The 12,601-nt window shown below is 41.6% G+C and overlaps 1 protein-coding gene and 1 long non-coding RNA gene across 6 annotated transcripts in view; one reads left to right on the top strand and one right to left on the bottom strand.

The window, feature by feature from the left end:
• LOC110408160 overlaps positions 1 to 1,757 on the bottom strand; it is a 28,955-nt gene extending 27,198 nt beyond the window's left edge. For 2 of the 5 annotated variants that reach the window (XR_002444178.1, XR_002444179.1), the window contains exon 1: positions 858 to 1,757. This is a non-coding gene — a long non-coding RNA (uncharacterized LOC110408160). The remainder of the gene's footprint in view (positions 1 to 857) is intronic. The other 3 variants (XR_002444181.1, XR_002444182.1, XR_002444180.1) reach the window with 2 other exon arrangements.
• The window catches only part of PTPN1 (protein tyrosine phosphatase, non-receptor type 1), a 42,964-nt gene extending 30,453 nt beyond the window's left edge, over positions 1 to 12,511 (top strand). The window contains exons 4-9 of the mRNA XM_021416683.1: positions 34 to 132; positions 2,896 to 3,033; positions 4,336 to 4,545; positions 5,212 to 5,373; positions 5,977 to 6,212; positions 9,037 to 12,511. Of these exons, the coding sequence (XP_021272358.1) occupies positions 34 to 132; positions 2,896 to 3,033; positions 4,336 to 4,545; positions 5,212 to 5,373; positions 5,977 to 6,212; positions 9,037 to 9,244 (1,053 nt within the window). The 3' untranslated portion in view covers positions 9,245 to 12,511. The remainder of the gene's footprint in view (positions 1 to 33; positions 133 to 2,895; positions 3,034 to 4,335; positions 4,546 to 5,211; positions 5,374 to 5,976; positions 6,213 to 9,036) is intronic.

Raw genomic sequence — 12,601 nt, 5'->3', positions numbered from 1 at the left:
TAACAGTTATTTCTGGTTATTCTGTCTCTGCAGGGACCTTTGCCAAATACTTGTGGTCACTTCTGGGAGATGGTTTGGGAACAGAAAAGCCGTGGTGTTGTCATGTTGAACAGAGTGATGGAAAAGGGATCCGTAAGTATTTATCTGGTCTTAGCTATGTGCTCATTGTATGTTTTGCTTTAAATTACATTAAAAGAAAAAAAAAAAAGGAGAACTGTAATAGAGGGGAAAAATGTGACTGTAAGTAATTTCATCTAACAAATAATGCTTAGGATTGACTACCTGGTGAATGAATCTTGAAGTCAGAAAACTATCCAGTTTGTACCTGCAGGTCTTAATTTCCTCCGAATTTGGCTGAAATAAGACATTAAAACAGTATGACCCCACAAAAATGAGTATTTGGTCTCTGCTTCTAACCTAGGTATCTGAATCTAGTTCTTCTCATTGTATACAGATTGTGCCTCTCAAAGCTCATTTACACCAAGTGTTTATTCAGAAACAATATGAAATGGCTTTAGTGTAGTTACAGGGCCACCCTGATTCCAAGTTTCCTTCACACAGTAAGAACTCAGATTTTTAAACATAACTTCAGCATATACTGTTTATCCTCCAGGGTCGTTGTTTTACACAAGATGTTTTAGGTGGGAGGAAAAATGGGGATACAATCAAAAGCACTTTTCCTGGTGTGTGTGTTAAGCATCGATCCATCAGTGATCCAGAACCAGCTGTTCAGCCAGGACATGTGCAGTGCATTTAGTTCTGTCAGACCTTCTAGGAAGTTTACATTAGACAGGAGAGACAGATGAAGAAAGGAAACAATAGGTAAACAAACAGCTGAGGTTATTTAAGTAATTAACCTGATAGATGGAAAGGTTTGGTTCCTCTTGCACAAGGAGTAGCTGCTGTCTTGAGAGGAAATGCCTCAGCCCTTCTGGAGTTGGTGGAGACAGGAACCATCAAGCATGGAATTAATTTTACATCCGTGGGATCAGAGCTTTGGTTGTATGCTAACAGCTGCCATCCTGTGCTCCTGAAGTGGACTTGGCATCTGTGCAAATTTGAGAAAAAAGCAGTTTTAAAAACTGACAGAAATGCACAATTATAAATCAAATGTTACAGTGCAGTCAGAATAAAGGTGCTTCACTGGCAGAGTAGTGGGTGTGTTGGGTGTCTACTGGTGATAACTGGGTGGTGCGTGGTTTTGCAAAATGAGGAAAAAATTCTCAATAATCGGGAAAATTCTTGTGGAATCAGTTGTGTTTTTATTAACAGTGGACTTGATTTGGAGTGTTTTGCTTTTCTTTTTTTGTAGTGCAAGTGAAACTTAATCTTCAAGAGACGCAGTGACCGTAGTTTTCAATAGTTCCTTCCTTTCCAACCATTCCCGCTCCTTCTCTGCAGTGTCAGTAGTTTCAAACAAAAATGAATTATTACGATCCCTCGGGGCTGGCTGCTAGCCCTTCTCAGCAAACAGCAGTGGGGGACCTACAGCGGAGCACAACAAAATACTGTCTGCAGGCACATTTGATGGAGAAGTCAGACATCAAGCCAACTGCTGTTTCTTAAACATTAAGAGTCAAAGTGCTGAGAATTATAACTGCCTTCTAGACCCTGAGAAACTAGAGGATACAATTTGAATAAAAGCTAGAACTAGTCTGGGCAAGAATTGGTGTACCATTGATTAAAATACAGAGTTTTCTTATTTATTAAAATGCTGGCAGAAATTATCCTAGAGGTGAGAATGCTGTTCTTTTCTTACCGGTGTTTTTCCACTTCAGTGTTAAACCCACATTGTTTGACCTTCAATAAAAGCAGCGTTAACCATGTCCAACAGTCCGCTCCCATTGAAGGCTGAGATGGGACAAGTGGTGGCCGTGCTCCTGTTCCAGAGGAGCAGTGCTGAATGGCAGAAGTAGCAGGACAGTTCCCACAGTCAGAATAGCCGTAGTTTTTAATGGTCATAAGCGTGGTTGCAGACTTTCCCATTTGTGTTGCTGGTGAGTTTCTTTAGTTTCAGTTTTTTCCTACGCACTGCAAAGTCTGCTGCTTGTCTGTTTGGTTTGACTTATTTAAGATTCTAGCATGCAGCAGTCTTCCAAGAGAACTTACTTTCTCAAGAAAACTTTACTGAGAAAATTGAAATTCGGTCAGAAATAGGTAATGGGAGTGTTTGCTGAGTGCGGGGTTTTTTTGTTAGGCCCTTTACTTTTGAAGTGTGCCATGTAAAATCAAAATGGTCTCACTGCTATTTTTATTTTTGTGGTAAGTGAAAGGAATAACCCGAAATCTCATCTGATGTTATACTTGCAAATTAGCAATGCTGTCATTCTCTATAGTAGCTTATCTGTTGAATTCATAATTCCTTACGGTACGTTCTGCTCTTGTTAACATCTCTTCTTTTGAAATGGAAATATTTCAGTGAAGATAACGCATAAAATGCAGCATAGACTTGAATCCACATATTGGCAGTGTTCTACAGCTTTTGTATTTAGAAAGTTCCTAGAGTTTTTGGGTTGTTATTAATGGTCTGATACAAGCTAAAATAAATAATGACTTTGGTGATTTTGATTGTATTCCACAGAGGTCCAACCCTGCTGCACACTCTTCCAGCTTCCATGTAGAAGAAAGAGCTGTACTGCCACAAAGCTATCCTCAGTCCTTAGGTATTTTCATGAGTCAGTTGGGGTCAAAGTAATTTGACTCATACAAAAAAAATTTACTGAAGATGTGGTTTTTGCAGCATAAAGGAAGACTGGTATTCTTCGCATTGAAATTAGTCCTTCTTATAATAAAACCAGAGGAATTGTGTCATAAGAAAACGTGTATTTTTGGATAGTTGTATTTGCCTTTTACACAAGTATCAACGATGCATAAATGGCACTTATTTGTTTTTAGATAAAGTGTGCACAGTACTGGCCACGGAAGGAAGAGAAGGAGATGTTTTTTGAAGATACAAACTTGAAACTAACCTTGATATCGGAAGATATAAAATCATATTACACAGTACGACAACTAGAGTTGGAAAATGTTACAGTAAGTACAGAAACTACTACCAGTCACTTCCTTTAATCTCTCTGAGGTGAGACTCACCTCATCACTAAGGTTTTGAAAAAGGCTGTTGTGAAATAGGGCAGATTTTGTGCTGGAGTTGTTGATCCTGTATGAGATTGGTCTTTGACATTGCCTGGTATTAGAGCATTCTTCTAACAGAGAAGAAAGACAAGAACAGTCACTCAGAGCAGTGGCAGATGAAAAGTTCCTGGGTGAGACCGGCAAGGAATATCACCATCCACTTTCACTGCATGTGGGTACCTGAAGGTAACATCGAAGGTTCCCAGTGGTGCTGTGCTAGGTGTGTATGTTGGGGCATTCTAGCCACAGTTCTGTTCTGCCCTCATACGGTTCAGTACTGGAAGGTATCCATATTCCTTTGCTCAACTGTTAACATCTTGTGCACTTCATTCTGCCAGGAAGTGTGAGAAAGCAGATACAAATTTGGCTGATTAAATGATAGCTGAGTAAGGATTTGGCTGTTGCAGCTTGTTTGGCGTATTAAGAAGTATGTCTGCCATAGGCATGTTTTGGATGGTTGTACATCATAATTCTAACACTGTTCTAGCACTACAAAGTGGTATAGTAGTCTTGGAAGAAAGTTTCCCGATTGGGAATACGGTGTAAGGGGACACCTGTGATGGTGTGAGTGTTTTGTCTGCAGGAAGTGGGCAGGGCTTCTGTAGCTCAGCATACGCCGCTGTGAGAACTCTTCAAATGGTATTCTGCCATTACAGATGGGACAGCAGTAGTGCTAGCTATCTCAGTGCAAGTATTTGAACTATACTGAAATACCATAAGGTAGGCTCTACATAAGTAAGTTACCAGTCTCCTTTGCTCAAAACAGAGGTCTTTGAGAAAAAGGGATAATTGATTGTAATTAGTTCTTAGCTGAGCAGATGTAAAAGCCCCCTCGGAGTATGGATCGTTGTCATTTGAATTTAAGACAGCTGTTCAAAAGTTGCAGTGTCCAAGAAGTGTGATATTCTGAGTGCACTACTACAGAGCTGAGCTGGCGCTCTCCTCCGTGTCATATAAACCAGATTTACTGCTAACATTTTTCCATAGGCACAAATCTGAAATTAACCTAAAGCTGTAAATGTAATGTTTGAAGCTATATAACTATCTGACATTTGAAGCTGCGTCTCTAAGTACGTAGGGGAATATTTAGTAGGAAAATGAACATGTGAGGAATTGTATTTGCTCATTAGAACATTGTTGTAAGCAGCTGTACTTTGGCTTGTGTATCCAGCTAAAAGACTTCATAAGTATTGTCTTCTACAGACGCAGGAAACTAGAGAGATTCTGCACTTTCATTATACTACGTGGCCTGACTTTGGAGTCCCAGAGTCTCCTGCTTCGTTCCTCAATTTCCTGTTCAAAGTGAGAGAATCTGGCTCGCTTAACCCTGAGCACGGACCTGTTGTGGTGCACTGCAGCGCCGGAATTGGGAGATCAGGAACTTTCTGTCTGGTCGATACGTGTCTTCTGCTGGTAAGAACTACTGTGTCAAGACGATAGTGTTTCAGTAGAGCTCCCTTGAAGAGTGGTTTCTTCTGGCATTCGGAGAGCTGCGGTGTTTTCTGTGGAGTGTTTGCACGTTATTTCTCTTTATCTTACTTGTATTCTGGTTTGGGACTGTCTTCCATTTCAAAACTGAGGTAGATCTCATTCTTAACTGGCCATTTGAGTCTGGGGAAGAAAACTAGTTTTTAAGAGTGATTTTCAAGGATAGGCTTTACCCCATGGTTAAGAAGACCATTAGGTGTTTGCTAAATAATAGTGTAAACTATCCTAAAACAGTGTAAAATACACCTACATGTTTCCTTTTACAGAGACAACTTTCCCCATAGGCAGAGGAAAATTTTGGTTTTATTCTGTCACTGTGTGAGATCAGCTCATACACAGAAGTCAAGCCTAGATCAGAGTATCTATTTCTTAAATTGTTTTACTTATTACATCTTCAAAACAAGAAAGACCAAAAAAAAGGGGGAAAACACACAGGATTATAGAGATCCAGTGCAGTTTTCCATTTCTGTGGCTTTTCTTACTGTGTTAATACTGCAATATGTAGGATGGTCTCACAGCCGTACTGTAAAGCCAGTCATCATTTTGGATCTCATCAGAGCATAAAGTATGTTTCAAATTCTTTATCTTCAGATGGACAAACGGAAAGATCCTTCTTCTGTGGATGTTAAGCAGGTTCTCCTAGAAATGAGGAAGTACAGAATGGGACTTATACAGACAGCGGATCAGCTTCGTTTCTCCTACTTAGCTGTTATTGAGGGGGCAAAATTCATTATGGGGGATGCCTCAGTGCAAGTGAGTATGACTGACTGCAAAACCAGATGGATAGTAAGCTGCCACTCTTTTTTTCACTGTAGCATATAAGTGGGATCAACAGAACAGAAAGGAGTTTTAAATTCCTTCGGCTTCAATAAATTTTTATATTATGCAGTACTTAAATGCAACACTTCACTGTCCGGCTTCAAATACTTCCTGTAGCCCTGGGGAGCAGTGGGTGGTGCCTGTGTACCTTTCAGCCCCTTAGCTGGGGTGCGGATTGGCTGCATCTGCGGTGTCTTCCATCAGCTTTCCAGTATGACAGAAATTTAAGTATTGCAATGAAATCTTACAGCAAAACTAGCAACGTAGGTTCTATTTCATGCTATTTAAAATTTCCAGACGTAGATTAAGATTTCTTGCTTTTATAGCTGATGTCTTCAGTGTACTAGAGATAGAGCTTAGATTTGGAATTATTTTTGTCTTTTTTCCCTTTTTTTTTTTTTCCCTTTCAATGTAAATGAACAGGCACGCTAAAAATAAATGAGAAGGTAGAGTGTAAAGCCCCTGCCAAGTTAAAGTTACAGTAGTTTACGTAAAATAAATAATCGAAAACTTAACAGGGCATTTCCTTCCCTGAAGGAACAGTGGAAAGAGCTCTCCAATGAAGACCTGGACCCACCACCTGAACATACCCCACCTCCTCCCCGACCACCGAAGAGAACCTCAGAAATGCACAATGGAAGGATGCATGAACACGCAGAATTCCTTCCTAAGCATCAAGTGGTAGAGGAAGAGATTAGATGCTCAGTCAGCACTGCTGAAGAGATGGTTCCAGATGCCAGAGTTTCTTCATCTGTGCCACTGATCACAGACAGGTAATTCATTTAGTTTCCCACTTTAGCTTGTCCTAAGCTTGCTCATAAATGGTATTTCATATGGAAAATCCTGAATAGACGTTGATTGAATTAGTATAATAGCAGTTCCAAAACAAAATCTGTGCATACTTTATGGAAAAGTTCTTCAGCGTTTTTTTTTTTTTTAATGGGATCCTGCTATAGTGGGAGAAGTGACAGCAGAATGAGGTGGCTTAGTCTCGGTTTACATGTCATCTGTGCGTTACGTTAAGTGGCACAGGAGCTCTTTCACTAGAGGTGGAATCAGCTGTGGAGCTGACAGCTAGGCTGACCAGCTTTAGCTGCACTTGGAAATGTGAAATTAATTCTAAGCAAAGCTGCTTTTGATGAAAGGAGCAGAAGGGGCTCATGAGCAGAGAACTTTTCTACCTGTCATTGTAACCTTCATTGTCGGGAGTGACAAATACGCAGAAGTGCGGTGTGAGGAGAGGTCTGACGGCGGAGAAGCCCCGGCTCCTCCGTGCTGGCCGCCAGGCGTCCCTCCTGCTTCATCCGAGCTCTGGGGCTGGCTGAAGGCAGCGCGCCTGTGGCGCTGGCATCCTGAATGTTCACTGATGTATTCAGAACAGCCAACAGAAAATAAACATTTAAAAATAATTTTTAAAAACTGCCTAGACCCACCAGAGATTATTAATGAAAAGTTTGATTTTTTTTTTCCCCCACTAGCTGGTCTTCTGAGAAGACACATTCAGCTTCATATCCAGGAATGCTGGAATAAAAACGTCAAGTTTTAGTATTTTCCACAGCTCCATAAAGTTTCTTCAGCAGGTGCAGCTGGTAGACCTGATGTATTTTATTTAGTCAGACCAGTGAGGGAGTGTACGACTCTGCAAAGTGGAGATCAGTGACACGTTCCCAGTAGTCTTCCCTCAAAACAAACCTCCCCTTAATTTCACAGAGCAGCGCACAGAGGCTGAGAACATGAGCTGAACCTGATACCTCTCCAAATTCTGCTGGAGGCAGAGATAAGCAGGCAGGGAACGCTTTCATTTTAACGGAAGCCATGTTTAGATTGGGATTTTATTTTTTAATTCAGTGGGGGAGATTTGGGAAGTGAAATGCTCAAATTCCAAATGCCTTTACGTAAAAGAAAGAAAATCTTGAAAGTAGGAATAGACACAAATGAAGATGGACTTGCTCAGCCTGGAGAAGAGAAGGCTGTGAGGAGACCTCATTGCAGCCTTCCAGAATTTAAAAGGGGATTATAAAAAGGAGGGAAATCAACTTTTTACAAGGGTAGACAGTGACAGGACAAGGGGGAACGGCTCAAGGAGGATTAGGCTGGATGTCAGGGGGAAGTTCTTTACAGGGAGTGGTGAGGTGCAGGCACAGGCTGCCCAGAGAGGCTGTGGATGTTCCATCCCTGGAGGTGTTCACGACCAGGTTGGATGGGGCTCTGGGCAGCCTGGTCTAGTACCAGATCTGGAGGTTGGTGGCCCTGCCTGTGGCAGGGGGGTGGAACGTGATGATCCTTGGGGTCCCTTCCAACCCAAGCCATTCTGTGTTTCTGTTACTCTCTGAAGGCTTAGCTACAGAAGATAGAAATGTTACCATAGTAGCACCTCCCTTCTTTCTTCCATCAGTGACAATTCAGTTCTGTTACCAGAAAATTTGCCTGGGATGTGAGATACCAGCTAATGCTTTCTGTGCCTAATGAAGAATATGAATTTAAAGCTGGTATCTTATGTCATTAGCTATATAAATCTGAATTTATCAGCGGATAAATGATTTCCTGGAAATACTTCACACAGTTTAGTCTAAATGAATATAAGGCATGTCCAGCTCAGAGGAGCTCAGAAACATACATTAATTTTATTATAGGCAGTAGTCTGAGGCTGGGGCTGAGTCATCCTCTGGAACTGCTCGTCTTCCTCATTAATTAAGAGGCTGGTTTGGACCAGACATATGCTTGTTACCATGCTAAAGTGAAATCCTGTCTTAAGGCTGGGATTTTAATCCTGAGCTCCTTAATTCCATAGCAGTACTGTAGCTGCAGGATGAGGCTTCCTTTTGATCACTGCTGTTGTCCTTATGGCTAGGACAGTGAGTCCAGAAGGGATGCAAGAAAAACGTGCTAGTCAGGAGGGGGATGGGCAGATTGATATGAAAGGATGAGACAGGAAGAAGCTGGAAGAAGTGGAGCGGTGGGGAATGGACAAGCTGGCAGAGGTGAGCAAAGAAGAGGCAGAAGCCTTAAGTGTGGGTTTTTTTTCCTGCCTAAGAAGTCTGTTGCCTGAGATGACAGACTGCTGAGCTCTGTACTTCTGCAGCCTGCAGATGTGTAGGGAATCCCCATGCAAAGCAGCTCCCAGCTGGTTACCACTCTGCTTGTCCTCCCAGCTTGGTGATGCTCTGCTTTCTAAATTCAGATGGAAGAAGCTGTACAGTAGATCTAAAAGTTCCAGTTAAGAAGCCTCTCTGGGTGTCAGTATACTGTCAACATGATGGAGATCTTGTATCTAGGAAAGAGGTGTTAAAGAGTATTAAAGATGGAGAAATCTTCAGTTCCATCATTAAAAGCCATCACAATGCACCTGGCCTCTCTATCTAAGTTGTGATTGCACAAACAAACCATAATTCCATCACTTTCTGACTCTTTGGGCAGATGCGTGATCTCAGAACCTTGATCTCCTAAGCTGGATGTGGGTTGGATCTCTCTTGTCTTGTTGGCTGCAGAGGTAGCAGACTTAGGATGAGCAGGGGAAGTAGGAGGTGGGTAAGGCTAGGTCAGCGCATTCTTTAAAGGGAAAATCCAGTACTGAACATTTATGTATTTGTCCTTAAGCACTAGTCAAGACACTGAAATTCGGAGGAGAACTGTTGGTGAAAACGTGCACATCTCGCCCCACAAAGAAGAGTCGATGAAGTCAGAGAGCGTAGAAGAGGACGATGAGAACATGATGACAACTTGGAAGCCATTTCTAGTGAATATATGCATGTTCACTTTCCTCACAGCAGGAGCTTATCTCTGTTACAGGGTATGTTTTCACTGATGGACATGCCAGCGACTGACCCTGCAGAAAACACCAACGATTTGATCGGTTTGTAATGAGCTTCTGTAGAAGAAGGCTCCTTGAGGCACGTGAGCCTTGTCTCAGCAGAGATAGATCGTAGGTTGAAAGGCCAGAACTTTGGTTAGGGCTTAAAGAGAGAATTGATGCACTAGGGTTTTATCTAGCCCTGTGGTCCCAAGAACATGATATTCTAATCTCAGGGCCTTAAAATATTCAGGAGTAAGCAGAGAAAATGCCAAATAGTCTGTTTTTCTTTTTTCTTTTTTTAAACTAAATAATAGGACTACAACACATTGTTGTTTTTAGCCTTTTTTAAAAAGCCAGTTCTTCTTTTGTGTTTCAGAAAAGCTAGGCACAAGTGAAACTTGCTTGTACTCTCCAAGCGTTGTAACCAAATACATCGCTTACATCGATGAGTTCCCAAAAAAAGAAAAATGAACCCACATACCTGAAGAATGTAAACTTTTTGGAAGGGGTTTGGGGCAGCTGTGGTTGGGTGGGTTTTTGGTTTGGTTTGATTTTCAACTTGCTTCATCTGTTAAGGACTGAGTTGTGGGCAATGCCTGTGGTATTGATGTATTAATCTTGGCAAAACTTTTCTGAAAGAGCTTATTGTTTTATGTTGTTTATAGAAACAGGCTTCTGCATTTGCTCAGGGTATGCCAACACGTCCAGCTCTTTTTTCTTCTTTTCTTTTTTTTAAGAAACGTATCTCCTCATTGACTTTTGTTGCGCTCTACTTGCACATGTACGTATTGACATTGCACCATCCTTTGTAAAGCTGTTTTTACATTTGTACTCTGGTTTAGGAGAAGTTGAGGGGAGGGAAAGAAACAGGAAAGGAAATTCAACCAAAACATGTCCACCAGCATTTTGCAGCTGTTCAGTTGGCATTCAGAAGGACCAGTTCTTAAACCTCATCATTTGGAATGTAAAATGCAGTTTCACTCTACATCTGCTTCGTAAGGAGTAGCGTGCTTTCTGCCACGGCCGGGAGGCAACGTGCTCAGAGGTAACGAGCAGGAAAGCACATCAAGAAAACCAGAGCCATCAATTCTGTGGCAGCTTCCTTAAGACATAGAAAGTTCAACGGAAGATGTGTTGGTCTCAGAACGTATCAGCTGGCTTACGATGCAAGCATTTGTGTGTTTTGCTTATTTTAAAGCAAAGATTTAAAATACTGGTGTAGTTTGGCTTGGAGATACGCTGCTTGGCGATCACTGGACACAGAGGTGTGTGTGGATAAGCCTGGCACCTCTGCAGACAGGGTTGTTGCTGTCCTAACTAACGTAAGCTAAGAGATGGGTGGTTTTGTTCTGGGCCGTGCTCTGTCTGGGGCGTTCTGCTCAGCTGGGGACGGAGCTGTTCAGCAGGCCCAGCACTTGAATAATGTAAGTGCTTGCAAATAAGGGTTTGGGTGCATTGGTAGAATTGTGACTGGAAGCTTGCATTGCACTGAGCAGTCTTAGTCAATGCCGCTCCTCACATCACATGAGCACCAAATTATTATAATTTAAACAACAACAGCAAAGAATTCTTTGCTGATGTCATAGAAGAGTTAAATTCACTACTAAAAGGTGTAGTGACTGAAACTAAACCATGTCAGCTGATTTGCAACAGTGTTGCTCATCAGTCCCTTTTATTTTTAAATGCTTTATGGCACTTAACCACCATTCTCAGTGCAAACATCACTATGGAGTATCTTAGTAAGTCTCTTTCCACTCCGTGTTTTTTTTTCTTTTTTGCAAAGCTGTCTGTAGGTGTAGCTCTTTTCCTTCAGTGAATAAGGAGATGAAGTGGGGGGGAGGGGAGTTATTTCTATTCTGTCTTTTGTTAAGCTTGCATCAAGGGCTTTTCACAAGTACAATACTAAATCCTCAGGTAGTACTGGGAATTGATACTTTACCTGTGAGACTGTTGGTCAGACCAGTGCTGGAAAGGAGGAACGTTGTAACCAGTCAATATCTAGTTGTATTACTGGAATCATGAAAAATGAGTATAGAGAAATGGTAATATATAACGGCTCATCTGTGTATTTAAGATACAGTGTGCAATTGCTTTCTCCCCACTGTTCTCTCCGTCATCTGGTAGAACATTGTTCTAAAGCAGCGTTTGTACATCATTTGTATTAGAATGCATGTAAAGTCTTCTCGTGTCCTGATTAAATACCATGTGCTTGAAAGGTGAGAGAACTTCTATTTCTGCTTTCTGATGTGCCCAAACTATATTTGCATGAACTGATCATTAAGTGGCTGTGGTTCAAGGGGTGTTGCTGGAAGTATCTTCGCTCGGCGATAGATCGACGTGGTGTTTGTCAGGTAACATGTGCTCGCTGGATACTTGGCATGACTTCCTATTAAATTTCTGCGTATTCAGTGTAACCCGGTTGTTAGCATGGTTCATTTCAGCTGAGTGAGTATAGTACAGACATTCCAGAGTGCGTAGTAGGCCGTATTCACACCTCACCTCTGCTCACTGGGGGCAAGCAAGAGGCAGTGACTTGGGGTGTGACTTGCAGTGCTGCCTTCAGAGCGAATCTGGAGGACAAAGAACGTTTTGTTGCAAGACTGCCGTGGGAGGCTTTGATCTGCAAAGATGCAGGTTCTTGAACTGGCATCATTCCCCTCAAAAAGAAAAGAAAAAAAACCCACCAAACTGTACTGTTCCCAAGAAGGGATGTTTTAAACCTCCTTGAGAGGAGAGTGAAGCATCCTCCCTTTGAATCCAGCATAATTCAGTTGCACCGTGCTTACAAATTAGTGTAGTATGAGAAATTTCCTGCAGAGGAAGTTCCGAACACCCTCTTCTCTGCCCACGTATTTCTGTGTTTCCGTCACCTGTTCCAAATCCAGGAGAATTTACGCTGTCCCAGAACAGACAGCGAGAGATCCTGCAAGACCAGTGAGGTGTGGATAGGGCTTATAATACTGACCTGTAAGCATTTCTGTTTTGGTGTCCTGTATGTGTACGTGGTAGTTTGGGTGTGTATATACAGTAGCATTTCAAAGTGGGTGTATTGGTTAACCTGTTCTTGGAAAATGGACAAATCTCCATGTTAAACTTGCTAGAAAGTTAGTGAGCTGCTCTGCTATCTGCCTTAAGCAAATATTTACGCATCAGGTCTTTCTTTTTTTACAGATCGCCATAGAATAAACTTTTTAAAAAAAAAAATAAAAACCAAAAAAGCTAAATGTTTTGGTATGATACATTTTCAGGTATCTTGTCTTTTGTGTAAGCCACTGCAAAGACCTCAGAAGTTATAGTGAAATTGTACAGTTTTCTCAATTTCCCATACAAGTTTTCAGTTCCCATTTTAGTTGTAACAATAAAACTCTT

This window comes from Numida meleagris, chromosome 19, assembly GCF_002078875.1.
Source record: "Numida meleagris isolate 19003 breed g44 Domestic line chromosome 19, NumMel1.0, whole genome shotgun sequence".
In the NCBI taxonomy this organism is placed as follows: domain Eukaryota; kingdom Metazoa; phylum Chordata; class Aves; order Galliformes; family Numididae; genus Numida; species Numida meleagris.
Note: the sequence above shows the minus strand (reverse complement) of the source record. Positions and strands in the feature narration are given on the sequence as shown.